Below are 21,623 nucleotides of genomic sequence, written 5' to 3' on the forward strand. Positions count from 1 at the left end.
GAATAATGTATGAAATACTAAATCATGACACTGTAACCATAGAGTTCCTGTGTGCCGGAGGAGATCAGATATGGACCTGTCACCATCTCTACTCAGCTTCTATCACAGCTACCGAAGGAAGCCAATCGGAAGCTACAGAGCTGGGGAGGAGGGGACGGTGGCTGACAGAACACACTGCTCATTGGCTGAATGGCCGAGCTTCGCTAACGCCGCTGCGCATGCTGGGAGGTGTAGTTCGAGGCCAGGCTGAGTGACGTAGATCGTGTGCGCCGCCGTGTGTTGACATCTGGGCCTCCATGGCTCTATTTCCAGCTTTTGCGGAGCCTGCTGGTGTCGGCCCGGCTTCTGATGTGAGAGGTAACTGAGGGGGAGGGGGAGTGTGCATCCAACTCCCTATATACAGCCCTTCTATGGCCACAAACACTGCATGTCACCTGTCACCCCCACAGTTCTGTATATACCTCTCTGCTCCCTGCAGGAGGCTCCTAGATCTCTGTGCCCCCTGCCAGCCATGTATCAGAGACCCCCACAGCACTACGCCCCCTGCAGGAGGCTCCTAGAACCCTGTGCCCCCCCCCCACAGACCACCCTATATCCCTGTGCTCCCTGCCAGACTCCCCCACCCATCCATATTCCCATAACTCCCACCAGAGCCCCTCAGTAGACAAGGTCGGAGACCCCTGTAGCACCCCCCCCCCCCACAGCACTGCGATCCCTGACAGAGCACCCACCCCACCTCCATAGCTCTAAGCCATAGTCCCATTGCCATCTCTCCTCCCCATGAGATGAACTGTGCCTTATTCTTCAACCCCCATGTCCCCCTCCCCCCTATGCTCCCTGACAGCACTCACCTCGGAGCCCCTAATTCCCATAGCACCATGCTCCTTGTCTGAGCTATACTGTGCCCTATTCTCATGCCCCAATGTCCTCTGATGGAAACCCCTCCATAGCCCTGTGCTCTTCATTGAACCCCCCCCCCTCCGGGTCTTGTGCAACCTGCTAAGGGCCCCATGCTGCTTGCCAAAGCTTGTTCCCCTCTGCAGCTCTTTACTCCTCCCGGATCCCCACATAGCCCCTTGTTCCCTGTCTAAGCTGTACCCTGTCTTCTTCAGGAGCCCTCTTCTGGAACCTCTCCCCCTTCCAGTAGCAACATGGCCCCCCGACAGAGAACCCACCCTCCTCCTCCATAGCCCTACGCCACAGCCCCTTTTTCCCATAGCTCCCTGCATGAAATGAAGTGTGCCTTCTTCTGGAACCCCCTATGTAGCTCTGTGTTCCCTGCTGAACCCCCCACTAATAGCCCTATGCTTTCTGACAGAGTACAAAACCCCCCACCAAAGTCCTGTTCCCAATGTCAGAGCCCTTCCTTCCCATAACACTGTGCTCCTTACATGAGATGAACCATGCCTTCTTCTGGAGCCCCTATGCTGGAAATTCCTCTAGCCCTGCATTCTCCACTGAAGCACCCCCCACTCCTAGCCTTGTGTTATCTACTGAAGCTCTCCATGCTGCCTGCCAGAACCCCTCTGTAGCTCAGTGCTCCCCACTCCCTGTAGCTCCTTGATCCCTGTCTGAGCTGTACTGTGCCCTCTGCTGGAAACCCCTCCATAGCCCTGTTCTGCCTGCCAAAGCCCACAGCACACCCCCTACCAGAATCTCTTCCCCCTTACTAGCATGTGCTTCACATGGTGGAGGGAGGGGGGAATGGAGTGCCCCTACTCTATAGCCCCATGCTCGCTCCTCAAGCGCACACATTTGGGCTGTTTATGACATCATGGACAAGACTACCATGTGTGAGTGGCATCTACCTCTGCCCAACATATTTCTTGCCCTACCTAAGGGTGTGCAACCATAAGTACGCCAACTGTTGTGGAACTACAAGTCTCCGGCATTACAAGGCTCTGACAATCTCAAGCCCCCAGAGACAGAGGCATGATGGGATTTGTAGTTTCATTACAGCTGAATTGCTGAAGTTGCCTACACTCCCATCTTCTCACACTTTCCCCCTGTCTTAGGGTGACTTAAACTGATCCGCTGTACTGTGGCCGCAGTGCAGTTTACCTGCGGTTTTGGTGCGTGTTAGTTGTGCTGTCCCATGGACTTCTATTCATGTACTGCATGTGGGACTTTATGTGCGCTTTCAGAAAACACAGCAAAACTGTGGTACATAATTACACCCCATGGGAAAGTACAGTTAATCTGCAAGAAAACTGCGGGTACACTACGTTGCACTGCACCTTCTCTGCTGCAGGATCCACCTAGCCCCCCCTTTTTCTTACCTGAGCCAGATCTGATCCAATGACGTGCAGAGACTGCCTTTCTCCTTACTGGGCAGATTGATAGCAGCATGGCTCCTGCTCCCTCCTGTCAATAAACTCCAGTGACGTGGGGGGATGGGGCTGAGTCCCGCTGTCTGTCAATGGACGCAGGGGTGGGGCTGAGTCCCGCTGTCTGTGTCAATGGATGCAGGGGTGGGGCTGAGTCCCGCTGTCTGTGTCAATGGATGCAGGGGTGGGGCTGAGTCCCGCTGTCTGTGTCAATGGATGCAGGGGTGGGGCTGAGTCCTGCTGTCTGTGTCAATGGACGCAGGGGCGGGGCTGAGTCTCGCTGTCTGTGTCAATGGGTGTAACAGCAGGGCTCCGGAGTGGGTACGCACAAGTACCCCCCCCCCCCCCCCCCACCATGGGAAGCCGCTTCCCGTGGGGGCACTGAACAGAGAAGAGGAGACAGGAGCGCCAGCAGGGGATCTGAGAGGAGGAGGATTTTCAATTCTATTGCACAGAGTAAGTATATAGATATATTTGTTGTTTAAAAAAAAATAGAAATATTTCCTTTACAGTAAGGGTCCGTTCACACAGGGGCAACTCAGATCCGACTTCAGGTCGCCCCTAGTCGCCTCAGGTCGGACAAAATGTAAAAATCAATGTAAGTGAATGAGAGCTGTCTTAATACACACTACTGAAGTCGCTCCGACTTCAGAAAAGGTTCCTGTACTACTTCAATCCGACTTGTAGGCGACCGGTATACATTGATTTCAATGGAGGTCCCCTCCAAGTCGGATCTCCGTCTATACGGAGGTGACTCTGACAGAATTATCAGCTCTCAAGAGGGAACTCCACGCCAAATTTATTAAAGAAATTTGCCGTGGGTTCCCCCTCCGAGAGCATACCAGGCCCTTGGGTCTGGTATGGATTTGAAGGGGAACTGCCCTACGCTGAAAAAACAGCGTGGTCCCCCCCAGATCCATACCAGACCCTTATCTGAGCACGCTACCCGGCCAGCCAGGAAAGGGGGTGGGGATGAGCGAGTGCCCCACCCCTCCTGAGCCATACCAGGCCGCGCACCCTCAACATGGGGGGTGCCTTGGGGAAGGGGGGGCCCGCGCGGCCCCCCCACCCCAAATCACCTTGTCCCCATGTTGATGAGGACAAGGGCCTCTTCCCGACAACCCTGGCCATTGGTTGTCCGTGTCTGCGGGCGGGGGGCTTATCGGAATCCGGGAGTCCCCTTTAATAAGGGGGCCCCCAGATCCCTGCCCCCCCCCACCCTATGTGAATGAGTATGGGGTACAACGTACCCCTACCCATTCACCTATGAAAAAAAATGTTCGGGGGTCTTCTCGCCGGACTCTTCCGCTATCTTCTGCTAGCTCTTTTGCTAGCGGAGGAGCCACTGGGACTGGGACATCATAATGGGCGGGGACATCATCCGGGATGTCCCTATATAAGTCGCCGTATGCTGCGTCCCTGTCATTGTGAGCAGAGACAGCGACGAGGTAACATCTCCAGAAGAGAGGAACAGAAGACAGCGTCGGCGACGGCGACAGAAGACCAGGCCACCGCTTGTAAAAGAAGGCGCAGTGGCCCGGCAAGAAGAACCGAAGAGGGGGGCAAGACCCCCGAAGTCGGTCGTCCCCACCCCCTTTCCTGGCCGGCCGGGTAGCGTGCTCAGATAAGGGTCTGGTATGGATCTGGGGGGGACCCCACGCCGTTTTTTCGGCGTAGGGGGGTTCCCCTTCAAATCCATACCAGACCTAAGGGCCTGGTATGCTCTGGGAGGGGGAACCCATGCCAAATTTTTTTTCATAAATTTGGCATGGAGTTCCCCCTTGAGAGCTCATTCTCTGATTGGCCGCGGCAAAAGTCGCCTGGCCTGGGTCGACTTAAAGTCGTGTTGTAAGTCGGCCAAAGTCGTGTTCAGGTCGTGTCCAAGTTGCCTCCAAAAGTCGTGTTAAAAGTTGTGTTGCCCCTGTGTGAACGGACCCTCACTTTAAGCTGACCTTACACTAGTAGATTTTTAGGGACTGGACAAATTCTTCAAAATGTTGTCGTTGGAAATTTGTTTGTGAAAAAATTTTCCATCCTGCTTCCAGCACCTGGGGGCTCAAGCTGCCTATGATGGTCTATGGGCCACAGTGCCATTATGAATGGGGCCCAACTGTCTCTCTAGTTTATTTATGTAAAACACAAAAAAATGTAACAAATGGGGATATACAGAAAATTTAAAAACTCGAGAAGGGTTAGAACTCTTCCTCTCTCTATACAAAACTTGTCCTGGAGTTTGATGCACACCTCGCTGTCTTGCACCCAGAATGTCAGCTGAGGGTTGTGTGAATGGCGTTCTGCAGCCGGTGATGGTGAGAGGTTTAATGACACACAAGTTTTTGTCCTGATGTGATAAAGCTGCAGTGATGTCACAGATATTGATCCTGTCTTTTTCTCTGCAGAGCTCGACTGGCTGAGAAATGAGAGCTTTTGCTCGAAGGACGCACTGTCTCTGCATCAGCGGTCACTGCAGGCTGAGCCGCCCCCTTGCCCAGATCCTCCAGTTTCCAGGTATTGTCGGCTATCTGCAATCTTTGAAGAACCGAAGTTCTCATGCAAGAGATTGATGAACAGCTATTGTGTTCTCTAGTTCCCCCCCCCCTTCATCAGAACATGCTAATGACATTTTCAAACAAAAAATACAACATATCTTTTTTTGGACAAATACAATAAAGTGCTGTGTTTCCCCTTTTAAAGTGTTACTAAACCCATGAGTGTAACAATAATGCATCCTCACCACCGCAGGACACACAACCTATAAATGTGTTTTTATTTTTTTTTCCATTAAAATAAAATCGCTATATACCTTTTCTGACAAATGGTATACAGTCGTCTCCTGATATAAAGAAGTTCCTGGTTGAGCATTAAATGTTCCTGATTTCACTCTCCTCTGACGTATCTTCTGATACTGACTGACCCCCGACCCCTTGTCTGGCCAGCGCTGGTTGGCTGTGACCTGACTACTTTCGATCAAACAGGAAATGTTCTCTCCAGCAATAGAGACCAAACTGAGCATGTGCAGCAATACTACCCTCACGGTGTCTTATCTGGCCTTGCCAAGAGAGACCCTGCAGGGAGGGGAGGATCAGAGCAGACAGGATCCAACAGCCTTTTTACGCAATGCAGAGGATTAACCCCTTAAAGCGGCGCGCTACCCTAAAGGGGAAGTTCTGCTTTAAAGTGGTAGTATGGTAAATTTTTTAACTTTTACCTACAGGAAAGCCTATAATAAGGCTTACCTGTAGGTAAAAATAATATCTCCTAAACCTGTACGGTTTAGGAGATATTCCCCTCGGTATGCGCCGCTGACTGCAGCGGCGCATGCGCACAAGGGGGTTCTCTCCGTGAAAATCCGGCAGCGCTCGTGCGGCCGGACTGAAATCTCCCGCGCGCATGCGCGGGAGTGACGATATCGCGGCTCCGGCCACTCACAGCGCCGGAGCCGCGATACCCGGAAGAGACGCCGAGGGAGCATGTTGGCTCCCTCGGCGTGGATCGGGCCAGATGTCGGGGCCTCGTTCTAAGGTAAGTATTTCATAATGAGCTAGTATGCGGTGCATACTAGCTCATTATGCATTTTGCTTTGCAGGTTTAAAAAAAAAAAAAAAAAAAATTGCGGGTTTACTACCGCTTTAAGTGTCTCCCCCCCCCCCCCCCTCCTATGCCACTTGCGGCATTTTTTTTTTTTTTTGGGGGGGGGGGGGGGGGGGGGGGTGGGTGGTTTAACTAGTTTTGACACGTACTAGAGCTGCAGGATTCTGGCTAAAATGAGAATCACGATTTTTTGCTTAGAAGATAGATCGTGATTTTCTCAGCGTAACATCATCTTTCACATTAAAACAAAAAAATTGGACTAACTTTACTGTTTCATTTTTTTATTTTTTATTATTCATTTTGAAGTGTATTTTTCCCCAAAAAATTGCGTTTGAAAGACCACTGGGCAAATACAGTGTGACATAAAATATTGCAGCAATTGACATTTTACTCCCTAGGGTCTCTGCTAAAATATATATAATGTTTGGCGGTTCCAAGTCATTTTCTAGCAAAAAATATAGATTTTTAACTTAAGAAACAAGTGTCAGAAAAAGATTGACTTTAAGTGGTTAAACTTCCTGCATTTACATGTTTAAAAACTTGGCAGACTGCCTGGATTTTTTTCTTTCCGCAACTCAAGTCGCTCCGACTTAGAAAAAGGTTCCTGTACTACTTTGGGGGCGGCTTGAGGCGACTTGCATTGACTTCTATATAGAAGGCGTTTTGTAAGTAACCGCTGCTGTCGTGTGCAGGTCGCCTGAGGCAGTTGCGCTGCAAGTAATGCTGCCTCAGTGTGAACCTGCTCCAAGTTACAATGTTTCATTTGATAAAACTTGGCAGACTGCCCGGATGTGTTTTTTTTTTTTTTTTTTTTTGACAGCTGAGTGAGCAGATAAGTCTCTCCACTTATATAGTTGTATGAAAGAATCGGCAAACTGTGCAATAGAGATCGTCAGAGGGGTTGAACTGAGATCACGATTTAACGATTAATCATGCAGCTCTAGCAGGTACCCGCTCCCACTTCCGGTCAGACCGCCTAGGCGTCTCAGGCAGAAATTTCCCTATCCCCCTCCCTGCAAACTGCTGGGACGGGTCACAGGTTCCAGAAGATTGCCCGACCATTGGCACAGTGCAACTCGCGCATGCATAGCGCACATGCTGCTGTGAAGCCGGAAGTTGTCACAGCCAGTGCTGGTGCCGGGCAGAAGAGAGGGAGAGAGCCTGAGGTTCAGGCGACTGCATCGCTGGATCCTGGAACATGTGAGTGTGTGTTTTATTAAAAGTCAGCAGCTACACTTTGTGTGTTTTACTAACACATGTCAAAGTTGCAAATTTGTACTTAAGCATTAAGATTTGTTTTACCCTTAGACGGGAAGGGATTAAAGTGTCACTAAACCCACATCATAAAAAACGATCACTAAATGATGTATTTCATGCTGTTTATACTCAATCACTATGAGATTTGTTTTCTGTGTTCTGCAAAAAACCTGGTTGATCCTGCTGCTCTTTATCTCCCCCTTCTGTCCATGTCCCAAATGCAGTTGGGGATTTTTCAGAGCAGTGTTAGCAGCTTGTGCACATGCTCAGTTTTCTTTGTATTTTTTTTTTTTTACCCTGAGCATTTCCTCTCTATTACATCTGAGCAGCCCATATGACTATAGAGCAGTGATGGCGAACCTTGGCACCCCAGATGTTTTGGAACTACATTTCCCATGATGCTTATGCACTCTGCAGTATAGTGGAGCATCATGGGAAATGTAGTTCCAAATCACCTGGGGTGCCAAGGTTCACCATCATTGCTATAGGGTCACACATGTGGGCGTATACACAGTGGTAAGTGACACCCCACTTCCTCCCTCCCTCCTCCCATTAACCAGCTAAACGCAATGGGGGGGGGGGGGGGGGATATTACATCTTGACTGATGTAGGCCTCACCTCCCTCTCATTCCAAGTGTCTGATCTTTGCACCCTTTAGTCCTTCAAATGCCCTTTGGCCATCATGAATAAACAATAGAATAGAGAGCCATAGTGCAGTCATTTTGATTGCAATAGTAAAAATACTTCCAAGTGCGCACTCACATTAAAAATACAAATGTGAGCATTCAAAATGGCTACTCGGAAGTAGTGGAAAGAGACGGCCAGCAGACAGGCAGCACTCACAACATGAAAGAAGATTTTTTCGAGCAAGCTCATAAAAATAAGTATTGTATTAATATTACATTGCTGATCTTTCCTTATTAAGCAGCGTCTATCCTCTCTCATAGGAGCAGTCCCTCCCCGGCATGCCAGTCCTCTGACAGTGAGAATGGATCAGAGGCTGCAAGGAAAAAGAAGAAAAAAAAAAAGAAGAAAAAGAAGAAACACAAAGAGCTTAAAAAGAGAAAGAGGAATGGCGATGGTGATGAATCGGATTCCACCTCTGAAATAAAGAAGCATGATTTGGAGACATCAGCCAGAGGCGCCAGGTGATAGAGGTTTATAGAGACTAGTAAAGCCTACATGACCCCTCAGTTTAAAGGATAAGTTCACCTTTTTAAAACATTAAAAAAAATGCATATTTGTTTTGCAGGTAAATAAAATTGCATTTATTATTGTTATAATTTTTTTTTTCTTAGGAGCCTGCAGAGCTTTGCACCCATGGTTAGCAGATCACAGATGGGCTCCTGCAGACTCTCAGAATAGCTGTGTGCTCTTACCTCCAGGCAGCAACATTCATGCTCCTTGCTTGAGTGTTATAATAATGTTGCTAATACATTATAGCTTTCTTATTGCATGGGGGTTGTAAGCCTACTTGTAATAGCAATAAAGTTGAAGCTGAAATTCCCCCCTCCCAGCTCAAATCTATGCCCACCCCTCCTAGCACAAATCCTCTGCCCCTCAAATTTCACCTCAGAGTATACACCCTCTCCCCAGGTTCCCCCCTCACAATTTTTTTTCCCTCCTAGCAAAATTCCCCTCCCCCTCTACCATATCACTTCCTCTACAACAATTCCCTCTCCTAACACAAATCCCCCTACATCAACACTCGTATCGCACACCCCAAGTCCCCCCTCCTAGCACAAATCCTCTTACACCCCCCCAAAACAAATCTCCCTAAAGCACCACTCGTTGCACACCCCCCCCCCTCCAAATTTCCCCTCAAGGAACAATTCTTACCCCTTGTCCCCTCCACCAATCTCCTTGCAGTGCGCCCCCCCCCCCACCTCACATAATATCAATGCTCAGGGCAACCAGCCCTCCTGCCCACCCCTTGTTCTGGCCTGGCTCCCTACTGACTTAGGGGAAGACATTGAAGGAGCCTGTGCATAGCATACAGTACTCCCTTAGGCTGCTTTCACACTGGGGCGGGAGCAGCGTCGGCGGTAAAGCGCTGCTATTTTTAGCGGCGCTTTACCGTCGTTTTAGCGGCGGTGTGCGGGCGCTAGCGGGGTGGTTTTAACCCCCGCTAGCGGCCGAAAAGGGGTTAAACCCGCCCGCAAAGCGCCGCTGCAGCGGCGCTTTGCCGGCGGTATTGCCGCGGTGTCCCATTGATTTCAATGGGTAGGAGCGGTATAGGAGCGGTGAATACACCGCTCCTTCACCGCTACAAAGATACGGCTAGCAGGACTTTTTTCACCGTCCTGCCAGCGCATCGCTCCAGTGTGAAAGCCTCCGGCTTTCACACTGGAGTTAAAGGGTCGGTTTTTTTCAGGCGTTACACAGGCGCTATTTTTAGCGCTGTAACGCCTGAATACCGCCCCAGTGTGAAAGCAGCCTTATCAAGTGCAATGGTCTGCAGGCTTCATTGTAAAATAAATTAGTTAATGCATGTAGATTGTGAGATCAGTTGTGCAGCTTTAACTTTTTTTTTTTTTTTTTTTTTTTGGGGGGGGGGGGGGGTGGACTAACCCTTTCAGAACTGAATTTTTTGTTCAGAGTACAGATCAGATTGGTAACTGTTGCTTCTTGCAGGGAGGCCTCAGAGATGTCTGCCTCTGGAGTCGGCTCCATCTGGCTGGAGGAAGCTCCATCTGTGACGGCGGATACATTCAGGTTGGATAAGAAAGCTGACCCAGCAAACTGGGAGTACAAATCGCTGTACCGAGGAGACATAGCGAGGTGAGACGGCATGCAGCGCCACTGAAGCCCGAAACCAGTTTAGCATACCAGATAACGCGGGGGGGGGGGGGGGGAGAGACACGTTACCCTTCCTTGATTGTTCTTCCTTTTTTACAATGATCATGGTAAGCGGTGATATAAAATGGAACAACCTGCTGCCTTCCATCTATCACTTGTCACTCTCTGGCAGTTTGGTGTGGAATTGTTTTATTCTGGTACAAAGGGTTTTCATTGCTGAAATTCGGCTTCTTCTAAAAGTATTTTCACTGTTAATAATTATCACTGTGTAAATCTAGTATGAACTTCGGGCAGATATAAAAGACACGTTAATGCTTTTTATTGAATGCATCATTAAATCTGACCTGGTATCCGCCCCTTTGTACTCCCTTACCCACTTCCGGACCAGTGACAAACCGGTACATCGCTGGACTATGAGTGGGTATACTGGGATGGTGTTGGCTGTCTTGTAAAAGCAATCCTAACTAGCCTTTGGATTGCTTTTACAAGCAGCTGGAGGGGGTGTCCCATCAGCATGTTAACGTGCAAAGTTAAGGTCCCATTCCCGCCTTCCAAGAGTGCTACCTACACACTGCTGTTGAGGAGGGGGGGGGGCCAGAGGACACCATTGTAGGAACAGAGTACATGGGGGGGGGGGTTGATGTAAATGGGGCGTGAAGGACACTACTATGTGGGGAGCAGAGGAGACTACTGTGGGTGGGGAGGGAGCGGCAAGCACACTATGTGGGGGGCAGAGGACACCACTGTCAGGCACAGAATACATTACTGGGGGGTGTGATGTGAAAGGGGGCAGAGGACACTACTGTGACACACTGTGCGTTCGTGATGCTCTTTTTTTTTTTTTATTTTTTTTTTTATTGGGGGTTTAATAGTTATCAAGCCCCCCCCTGATCTTTGATTTCTTGCATGTTGTCTGGGTAGATCTGATGCTCAGAGTTACAGATCAGCTGGGAATGGAAGTTTACTTTTGGCTAATCCCCTCTACAGACAGCGATCAGTCTGCTCAGTAATTGTGTGATCTCCTCCTCTCCATATCGCTGTGAAGTGATGAACTTTCCATTTAATAAGGCATGTGGATGCCAGCAGCTGGGCTTTTAATCATCTCAGCCTCTAATGAACACACAGACCTCCTCGGATGAGAGATTTCATTATCGCCGTCCAGCTTCCTCTACTTGGTAGCTTGCCATTCATTTAAAGGCACCAAGACATCGGTACCGGTCGTGTCGTTCTAGATCACCATAACATGACCCCAGGACCTTAGACTGCTGGAGTGTCAGGGAGAAGGCACTGCGGGCACCAGACTAGCAGCAGCCAGCTAGTGATCTGCTTTTAGGGTACTGAGAATGGGGCACCCATCCCACCACATTGCCACCCACGGGTGGTTTCCAGGCCCCTCTTGTTTTTTCTTCAGAGAATGCAGGGCAGCGGTAACTCACTTCAGGGTGCTGCGTGGGAGGAGATTGAGAGTTTTGTCTGTTTATTAATTTTCTGGCTACTGTGGCTGGGGAAGCAGCTAATCGAGCATGATGTTTGCTTGATTAGCTGAACTGGGAGGCAGGGGAGACATTGACGGTCTAGTCACCATAAAGAGGGCCCAGCCTATCACATAAAGGGACATCCTTCCAGAACGTGCCCCTGGGGCACACATCGGGCTCTATGATCGCTGTGTCCTTTGGACCCAGCTGTTTACAGATCGAGGTAAAGGGCCATCCACAGCTGCTTTTTACCATTTGATCCAATCACATGTAAATCGATTCCTTTCCTCGCACTGTCACTGTGTGAGGAAAGTAGAGCTGATTAGCGGCAAGGCTAGCAAGGGGCACATTTACACTGATTATCAGTGCGGCCTCACTAGTGCCAGTCACCAGTGCCTGTCGGACGCGGCCTCACCAGTGCCTGTCGGACGCGGCCTCACCAGTGCCTGTCGGACGCGGCCTCACCAGTGTCAGTGTAGCCTCATCAGTCTAGAAGAAAAATTTACTTGTTTAAAAAAAAAAAAAAAAAATAAAAAAAAAGTCATTCTTTTTTGGTTTGTTTAGCAGTAAATAAAAACCCAATAGTGATTAAATGCCACCAAAAGAAAGCTTTTATTGGTCTAAAAAAATAACAATTTCATATGGGTACAGTGTTGCATGACCTCGCAATTGTCATTCAAAGCGCTGAAAGCTAAAAAATTGGCCTGGGAAGGAAGGAGGGTGAAAGTGCCTGGTATTGAAGTGGTCAGAATACAGAGATAATATTATTTGCTGTGTAATCAATACTTTTCAGGTGCCACGTTGACCGATTAAAAATAAAAAAAACATACGCGGCTGTGAACAGCATCCTGCTGGCCCCTCCCACCAGCTGTGATCTACCTGCATTGCATAGAGACGCAGAGACACCCAGTGGTGATATCACAGGGTCTAAATTTAAGGTATGAATTGAAAACCGTCTTCATTTTATTTAAAAATACCATTAGCATGTTGATGAAGACAATATGAAGGAACCAGGGAACGAAAAAATATAAGCAGATTAAACTTCAGCTTAAAAAAACACAAAAAAAAAAAAAAAACCCTTTATTTTAAATCTATGCTAATAGTGTGTTTTATAATGCTGTGCATTGAGGTACATCCAGTCCCTAACTTGAGGATGTTTACTTTAATTCACTGTGTCATAAACAATGACCTATTTATTTTTTATTTTTTCATAAAATACAGTTTTCACTTTTATTTTTAATAATTTGTTACACCTCTTCGGTGCCGCTGCCTACACCTCTTCGGTGCCGCTGATTTTCACCATCCTCTTTCAGCCGCTTTCTGTTTACCTACGCACCACTGTTGACAACACTTCCTTTTTTTCTTTTTTCTTTTCTATTTTTAAACCTGTAAGCCCACGTACACACGGTCGGAGATTTTGCCAACCAAATCCGTCGGATTTTGCCCGTCGGCTTTAGTCCGACGGATTGTGTCCGAAACTGTTGCATACACACGGTCGGGCCAAGTTGGCGAAAAATCCGATCTTTCAGAACGTGATGACGTAATTTCCTTACGATGGGACTACATTCAGGCTAGTAGCCAATAGCTTTGATGTAGGAATTTGATCTGAGCATGCGTGGCACTTGGTCCAATCAAAATGCTCTACACATGATCGGATTAGGTCCGACCGGCCCAGTTGGTCGGGAAATATTTCCAACATGTTGGAAATTTGGATCGGACGGAGATTCGGACAGAATCAGTCCGATGCATACCACACACAGTCTGATTATCTGACGACGCGGTCCGATAAGACGCATTCCGACAGATTCTCCGACCGTGTGTACAAGGGCTAAAGGTTTTCCTTCTGTGGTTCCTGCCTCTCCATCCTCATAAATATGCTAATGAAGATTTTAAAAATAATCTTTATTTCCGTTTTTTAATACATGCCTAATTTTACCCTCGGTATTGGACTTGCTGGGCTCTCTATGCAATGTAAGCAGCTTGTAGCTGGTTGGAGGGGGCCAGCAGGGTGCTGTACATAGCTTCCTGAACACATCACAGCCCCCCCCCCCCCCCCCCCTCAGTCCTGACGCAAGCAGTGGGCTGGCTCTTGGGAGGAGTTATGCAAATATCAAAATGTGTTAATGGGTGGATAGCTGTCTGGAGAAGTTGGGGGCATTACTAGCCAGGCTGTATTTGCAAGCAGACCACCCACATGTGATACTGAGCCTCTGTGATTGAAGGAACAGAAATAGTGTATGAAATTAGTGGGCCAAAGACAGACAGGCTTAGTGATGTTGGACCTCCTCCAGCCAGGAAATGAGGCAGACCTCTATCTGACTTGTTGCAGCTTCTAATGCACATTGTGAGAAGCTCACAGTGTGCAGTGAAATCAGAGTAAGCCATTTCAATTCAGGAGAGGAGCCAGTACAACTGTGCAAGGTTGAAGGGGGAGCCCAGAGATCCATTTTTAACTTCTAATAATGCTTTCTCTTCCCAGATACAAGAGGAAAGGTCATTCCTCCTTGGGGATTGACCCTAAAAAACAGCAGATTGTTTGGGAGGGTGCCCCTGAGAAGAAGCCATCTCACAAGAAACCAGAGCGATACTACAGCAGGAGCGCAGTGCAGATGCTCCGGATTCGGGCAGAGCACGTGGCTTGCAGTAAGGACACTACAAACGTGGCATCTGCCGGCTTCATTCCGGTGAAGGACTATGACCCAGATACTGCCTCCGCCTCTGCTGCCTGCACCAGCTGGGTAAATCCTCTGGGTGTCTATGACGACTCCACCTCAATGTGGCTGCAAGGCAAAGGAGGCCCGGAGGACAAGACTTCGCCAGCCGCTCCCAGAGACACTGAACTGCTGGGGAAGGTTGAGGATTATAATCGGCGGATCCGAGAGAACCCCGGAGATATCCAGACGTGGATGGAGTTCGTCTCATTTCAGGTATTTCTCATATCTCACATATTGTGAAAATTCGGCTGCTGCTACATCTCGTCTGGGTGCTCAACCTGTGGCCTTCCTGCTGTCGAGAAACTACAAGTCCCATGAGGCATTGCAAGGCCATCAGTTAACCACTTGAAGACCAGGTTTTTTTCTGGTACTTTTTGTTTACAAGTTTAAGGCCTCTTGCACACTTTAGCTTAACCACTTAAGGACTGAGCCTCTTTCTGAGATTTGTTGTTTACAAGTTAAAAACAGTTTTTTTGCTAGAAAATTTCTTATAACCCCCAAACATTTTTATATAACACCCTAGAGAATGAAATGGCGGTCGTTGCAATACTTTGTCACACTGTATTTGCACAGTGGTCTTAGAAGCGCACTTTTCTCTTATATTCACCGACCGACACAGCTCCTCTCTGTAACTAAATGGGTTGTTTAGCCTGCCATTAGGAGAAACTAGGCAAAAGTGTTACACAATACACAGAACTTTCAGTCCCGCCCCCGGGGGCGGACCCTGTGCTAAGCAACCCTCCCTGCTGCTCCCAGCAGACTTCGTTTTTATTTTGCCTAGTAAGGAGAAGGACCTAGGAACCCTGCGGGCCCTTGTGGTCCATTCTTTTGATGCAGGTTTGATGTTTTTTTTTGCGCAAGATAGAAGATCCCAGGATCATCCATCAACTGCCAGCTGGGTGACAGGCTGGTTAATGATATCCTTGTAGTATCCCCAGTCCGGCCATTGAGCGTGTGCAGGCCGCAGCTAAGGCGCGGCAGGCCACGACATGCCTCAGCTCCAGAGGTAGTAGGTGAGCTTCAATGCTCTGGGGTATACATATGACCGGGCTACTGCTGTCTGGATCACAGTATACAGGGCCAGCAGCTACCCTGTAACTGCACAGGAGTAGGTCTGTGATGGAATGTCTCCCAGGTCTTCAGGACTGGTAAGTACGGCTCTCCCTGCTTCGGTGGGGTGAGCAGCTGGGCATTCCCTGGGGGGTCGATTTGGGGGCCACCTCACCTCCTTATCTTCTCTCCCATATCCCTATCTCCCCTCATTCCCCCCTCTGAGGTGTGTGTGTGTGTTCGCTCGCTGGGTTTCTCACCTGTGGGGGTGCTGTGCGGCTGGTGTTGGTCCTGGTCCCGGGCTGGGGGGGTCCCAAAGGGATCTGTGGAGGTTATTCTGGCTGTAGGCAGGCAGCACTGTGCTAGGTTTGTTCTGTCACCGCATGGCGCTGTCCGGCGGCCACCCTTGGATGTGGTAAAGACTGTATTCCCCTTGTGAGCCTCAGCAGCCATTTTCTTTAGGATCTCCTATTAGTTACATTGGCAGCCATTTTCTTGAAGCCCGAGCGCTCTTTTCGCCACAGTCCTCTTGTGGCAGCATTACATGTGCTCTCACTTGCTGTGTCCTGTGTCCACTGTGTGTACAGGACGCTGGTTGGCTCTACAGAACGTTTCACCGCTGTTATAGACAGCTGCTGCCGACACAGTTTTCTCTACTCTGCAACTGGGAACCTCTTTAGGGACTACAGGCACTGCTAGTGGTTTTCACAGAACGCCCCAGGGTGGTGAGTCTGCTGCTAAGTACCCCCCCACGCGGCGGCAGTAGGAGGGTGGAACTTTCACTGTCCTAAGTCCCCTTACAGGTGGCAGACAGGCTAGGGTCAGCACGGCTTCAGAAATTGGTGTTTCTTCCCCTGAAATCCAGGCTATTGCTACCGGGTCACCTGCGGATGGCGCTGTGCACATGGGCACCCTGACGGCGGTCCTTGACGCTTTTGTTGCAAAAATAGGGGCGGCGCGTGGTAGGAAAGGTGTCCGTAAGAGGCCCCTGCCCCTCCTGTCCCCTCGGGAGAGCTCTGAGGCAGACTCAGGCCCTGCTGCAGCTGGTGACCCCTGCTCTGACCTATCAGACGTGGCTGACCAGGACCGTTCGGACAGTGAGGATGAGTCCCTGTCTGGGTCCGTGTGCGATAAAGCGCTAGTGGGAGCACTTATCACAGCTGTGCGTGATACCCTGAAGATTCAGGAGCCAGCGGATCCCTCTGCTGACGTACCGGTCCCTTTTGGGTCCCGCGGAACTTTTCGGTCCCCAAAAATTTGGCGCTGCGTTACCCCTTTGAGGAAAGCCTTGTCAAAAAATGGTCGGCTCCTCCGGTTGTGGACCCCCCAGTATCTAGATTAAATAAAGTAACCACGATCCCGGTTGAGGGGACTCCTGCATTCAAGGATCCCACGGACAGGAAGGCCAAGGTGGGGGCTCGTTCTTTGTTTACGGTTGTGGGGTCAGCTGTGCGACCTGTACCGGCATCTGCACTGGTGTCGCAGACACTGACTGAGTGGGCAAAACTTCTGCACCGCAAGTTGGGTGAACAGAACGCCTCCCCTGTCTGCGTGGAGCTAGCAGACCAACTAGTGCAAGGCCTTAAGTACGTTTGTGACGCGGCCCTGGATACTCTCCCTCTGTTATCCAAGGCTTCACTGTCAGCTGTGGTGCTGAGGCGCCTAATTCGGCTTAAATGCTGGTCGGCTGATCAGGCATCCAAGAAAGCCCTGACGGATCTTCCCTTCCTTGGGGTGCGGCTCTTTGGAGCCTCGTTGGATGACATGATTAAAAATGCCTTGGGTGGTAAGAGTACCCTACTCCCACAGGCCAGGAAGGCTAAGGAGCCACGCCGCAGGCAAGGGCCCTCTTTTTCTGCTCACAAGTGGCTTATTTGTCTGCCTGGTGCTTTGGCAAAACACCCCCAGCCCGACCGGACACCCACGGACGGTTAGAAGCGTCCTTGGAACCGCAAGCCTGCGAACAAAAGTGCTACCGCGTCAAGGTTTGCCCCCACCCACATATCGGGTGGGGTGCTTTTTGATGTTTTCATTTCTTGAGGTGCTAAAATGGCAGGGCAGTACAACCCCCCCCCCCCCCCAAATGATCCTATTTTGGAAAGTAGACACCCCAAGGAAATTGAGAGGCATGTTGAGCCCATTGAATATTTTTTTTTTTGTCCCAAGTGATTGAATAATGACAAAAAAAAAAAGTTTACAAAAAGTAATCACTAAATGATATATTGCTCACACATACCATAGTTATATGTTGAATTGCACCCCAAAATATATTCTGCTGCTTCTCCTGAGTACGGGGATACCACATGTGTGGGACTTTTTGGGAGTCTAGCCGCGTACGGCACCCCGAAAACCAATCACTGCCTTCAGGATTTCTAAGGGTGCAAATTTTTGATTTCACTCCTCACCACCTATCACAGTTTCGAAGGCCATAAAATGCCAAAATAACGAAAAAACCCCCCCCAAATTACCCCATTTTGGAAATTAGACACCCCAAGCTGACTGACTTTACTGAGAGGCATGTTGAGTCCATGGAATATTTTATATTTTGCCACAAGTTGCGGGAATATTACAAACTTTTTTTTTTTTTTTTTTTTTTTTTTTTTTTTTTGCACAAAGTTGTCACTAAATGATATATTGCTCACACGTGCTATGGGCATATGTGAAATTATACCCCAAAATACATTCTGCTGCTTCTCCTGAGTACGGGGATACCACATGTGGGGGACTTTTTGGGAGCCTAGCCGCGTACGGGACCCCAAAATCCAAGCACCGCCTTTAGGATTTAAATATAAAACGCTACCAAAAAAAACTGTTAGCGATCGCAGGGATCAGGCCTTACTCTGCGAACGCTGCAGTTATGTGTGTTGTGTTTTGTAAGTGACGGTGATCGATCGATACTGCACTTGGGTGGGCTGGGCGGAGGGGCAAAACGCAGGTGCTATCGGGTATCGGGGCTGATCCTGCTAACAATGCGTTTTTTTGGAACCCTAAACTGCTGGGAACGCTAGTATAGATCTGATCAGATATTCATCTGTTCTGCGGTACTGGCACTAACCTAGCGCTGCCTGGGGCGAAGCAGACCCTATCTGATCAGGGGGTTACTGGGGGTTAAAGTGTGCCTATGTGTACCTACATGTCAGTGTAGTGTTGGTGCACTTACTATGTCTTCTCTCCTCGCCGTCCGGTCAAAAAGACTGCCTCGAGGAGAGTGACATCACTTCCTCCTGCCTGTGTTTACACTACACAGGCAGGGGAAGCTTCTCATTCTCCAGGAGCGATCGAGAGGGGATGGCCAGAAACCAACAGCCATCCCCCTCATCCCTGATCACTCCTGAAGCGAAACGGACCGCCGCAGCCAGCGGGGGGGGGTCCAATCGGACCCCCCACCCGCTGGAAGGCAGGCACGTACTGGTACGTGCTTGTGCCTGTCCGTGCCATTGCGCCGACGTATAATTACATGCGGCGGTCGTAAAGTGGTTTAGGGACAAATGTTAGCCTAGGCTGTTTTTTGTCAGCGACTGCTGGTGTCTCACTCTCGAGTGAGCACTTTTATTCAAGGGGTCCGACATGGAGTTCCTCTGGTGCGTCCACCGTTACCCCCGTGGCTCTGATCCTGGTGTTATCAGCGTTTTAGAATCCACCATTGAAGATGTCAGAGAAATCTCTGTTGACTCTTTTTCCAGACAGTGGTCTTCATAGTTGCCGTTACATTGACCAGGAAGATTCTGAAAATTCCCTTGTTGACTCTTTCCAGAAAGTGGTCTTTCTAGTGGTCGTTACTGCGGCCAGGAGTGTTTCGGAACTGGCGATTGTGTCTTGCAAGTCGCTCTATCTAGTTATCCATAAGGATAAGGTGGTGTTGCGTTCGCAACCTTCTTTCTGCCGAAGGTGGTTTCGGCATTCCACATCAATGAATACATTGTGTTACCATCTCTGTGTCCTAAACCGACACATCCTAAGGAGGTGGCCCTCCGTTCCCTGGACGTGGTTTGGGCCCTGAGGGTGTGTTTGTCTGCTACGGCTCCCTTTCGGAAGCCAGACTCCTTGTTGGTTTTGGTGGCTGGTCCGAAAAAAGGCATGACGGTCTCGTTGGCCACCATTTGCAGGGGGATCAGACAAAGTGTAGTACAGGCCTACGCCTTGAAGGGGCAGGTGCCCCCCTTTCCGGTCACGGCCCACTCCACCAGGGAAATCGGAATGTCTTGGGCCTTCCGACATCAAGCGTCTGTCGCTCCTAATGTGTAAGCAGTGACTTGGTCGCCTGTCCACACCTTTACAAAATTCTACAAGGTAGATGTCGGTGCATCGGCCCTATAATTGCAATTGCACTTACATTTTTTCCTGTTTTTTTTGGTAAAAACACAGTACCTTTAAGTAAATGCCCTGTAGCATTTGTTACCGCAGTTCTGTGGCGGTTTGGAGGTAGTGACTCCCAGATTGAGGAGCAAAAAAGTTCTTGGTTTCCCACACACTGTTTTTTGTGGGTAAAGTTTTTATACTAGTTCCCACATGCCTTTGTGGGTGAAGGTTTTTATGCTGGTTTGCCTCCCCTCGTTTTGGCACTGTTCGGGGACGTCCCAATGGTCTAAGAAAGGAGCTGTGTCAGTCGTGAACGTAAGAGAAAATAGGATTTTTTGTACTCGCCGTAAAATCTTTTTCTCTGTAGTACATCGACTGACACAGCACCCTCCCCTCCTATTTTTGTCTTAAGTTATACTGGCTTGTTGACGTACTGAGGCTGCTGAAGCAGGCTGAGGGGTTGTTACCTAAGGGACCGCCCCTTGGATGGAACTAGAAAGTTCTAGTTTTATTATCACATGTTAACATGTTATGCCTAGTCCTCTCCTGAAGGTGGCGTAACAACTCATTGTCTAAGAAAGGAGTTGTGTCAGTCGGTGAACTACAGAGAAAAGGATTTTACAGTGAGTACAAAAAAATCCTATTTTGTTTGCTGGAAAGATACTTCTAATCCCCAAACGTGTGTGTATGTATGTATGTATGTATGGTATGTATGTATGTATGTATGTATGTATGTATGTATGTATGTGTGTGTGTGTGTGTGTTTGAAAATTTTATATATATATATATTATGATATGGTGTGTGTGTGTGTGTGTGTGTGTGTGTGTATATATATTTGTAGCAGAGGCCCTAGGGAACACAATGGAGATTGTTGCAATTGTTTGTCACACGGTATTTGCACAGCTGTTTTTCAAATGCAATTTTTTTGGGGGATAAATATATTTTAACCAGTAGCCGACCAGCTGCCGTTGTTTGATGGAGGCAGGTTGGCTCCCCTGCGCAAATCGCCATAGCTGTACAGTGGGTGCTTTTAAGGGGTATAGGGGGCGCGCGCCCACCGCCGTGCACCCACGATCGCTCCTTACAGAGACAGAACGGAGATCTGTCACGGTAAACAGACAGATCTCCGTTCTGTCAGGGGTGTCTGTTGTGCCTAAGGCTTAGGAACAGCGATCGGTCTCCTCCTCCCAGGCAGTCCCCCCCACAGTTAGAAAAACTGCCTAGGGCAGTGTTTCTCTCAACACCAGAACACCAGTCCTCCAGGAGCCCCAACAGGTCATGTTTTCAGGCTTTCCCTGTGCTAATTACGAAGGTTGTGAAGCTGATCTGATCACCTGTGCAAAATAATGCAAAACCTGAAAACATGACCTGTTGGGGCGCCTTGAGGACTGGTGTTGAGAAATGCTGCCCTAGGGAACACAGTTAACACCTTGATTGTGTTAACCCCTTCTCTGCCAGTGACATTTACACAGTAATCGGTGCATTTTTATAGCTCTGATTGCTGTATAAATGCCAATGGTCCTAAAAAAAAAAAAGTGTCTGATCTATCCGCCGTAATGTCACAGTCCCGCTATAAATCACAAATCGCCGCCATTACTAGTAAAAAAATAAAAATAAAATAAAAATGCAATGAATCTATCCCCTATTTTGTAGACGCTATAACTTTTGTGCAAACCAATCGATATACGTGTATTGCGATATTTTCGGTTAAAAAAAAATGTAGGCCTAAACTTATGAAGACATTTTTTTTTTTCTTCTTTGGGATATTTTTTCTAGCAAAAAGTAAGAAACATTGTTTCCTTCTTGTCCCACGGGGGACATGCTGTCTTTTTGCCAGAGGAGGTTCTCGCTGTTGATTGGATAGATTGATAGCAGTGCAGCCATTGGCTCCCGCTGCTGTCAATCAAATCCAATGACGAGGCCACCAGGGGATGGGGCCCGAGTCCTGCATTCGGCGTCTATGGACGCCGAATGCTGGACTCGGGGGGGGGGGGGGGGGGGGGGCGGTAACCCCCCCCCCCCCCCCCTGCCCCGAGGGAAAAGTTGATTCTCCCAGGGGGGTTATCTGATGCGGGAAGGAGCCAAGTGAGCCACCGGAGGACCCCAGAAA

The 21,623-nt window shown here is 49.0% G+C and overlaps 1 protein-coding gene across 1 annotated transcript in view; it reads left to right on the forward strand.

Moving 5' to 3' along the window:
- The first annotated feature begins 200 nt into the window (after positions 1-200).
- NRDE2 (NRDE-2, necessary for RNA interference, domain containing) overlaps positions 201-21,623 on the forward strand; it is an 81,996-nt gene continuing 60,573 nt past the window's right edge. The window contains exons 1-5 of the mRNA XM_077466771.1: positions 201-357; positions 4,727-4,835; positions 8,123-8,323; positions 9,810-9,956; positions 13,929-14,376. Of these exons, the coding sequence (XP_077322897.1) occupies positions 297-357; positions 4,727-4,835; positions 8,123-8,323; positions 9,810-9,956; positions 13,929-14,376 (966 nt within the window). The 5' untranslated portion in view covers positions 201-296. The remainder of the gene's footprint in view (positions 358-4,726; positions 4,836-8,122; positions 8,324-9,809; positions 9,957-13,928; positions 14,377-21,623) is intronic.

This window comes from Lithobates pipiens, unplaced genomic scaffold, assembly GCF_037356315.1.
Source record: "Lithobates pipiens isolate NorthernLeopardFrog02 unplaced genomic scaffold, aLitPip1_a1.2 Scaffold_37, whole genome shotgun sequence".
NCBI classification, from domain to species: Eukaryota; Metazoa; Chordata; class Amphibia; order Anura; family Ranidae; genus Lithobates; species Lithobates pipiens.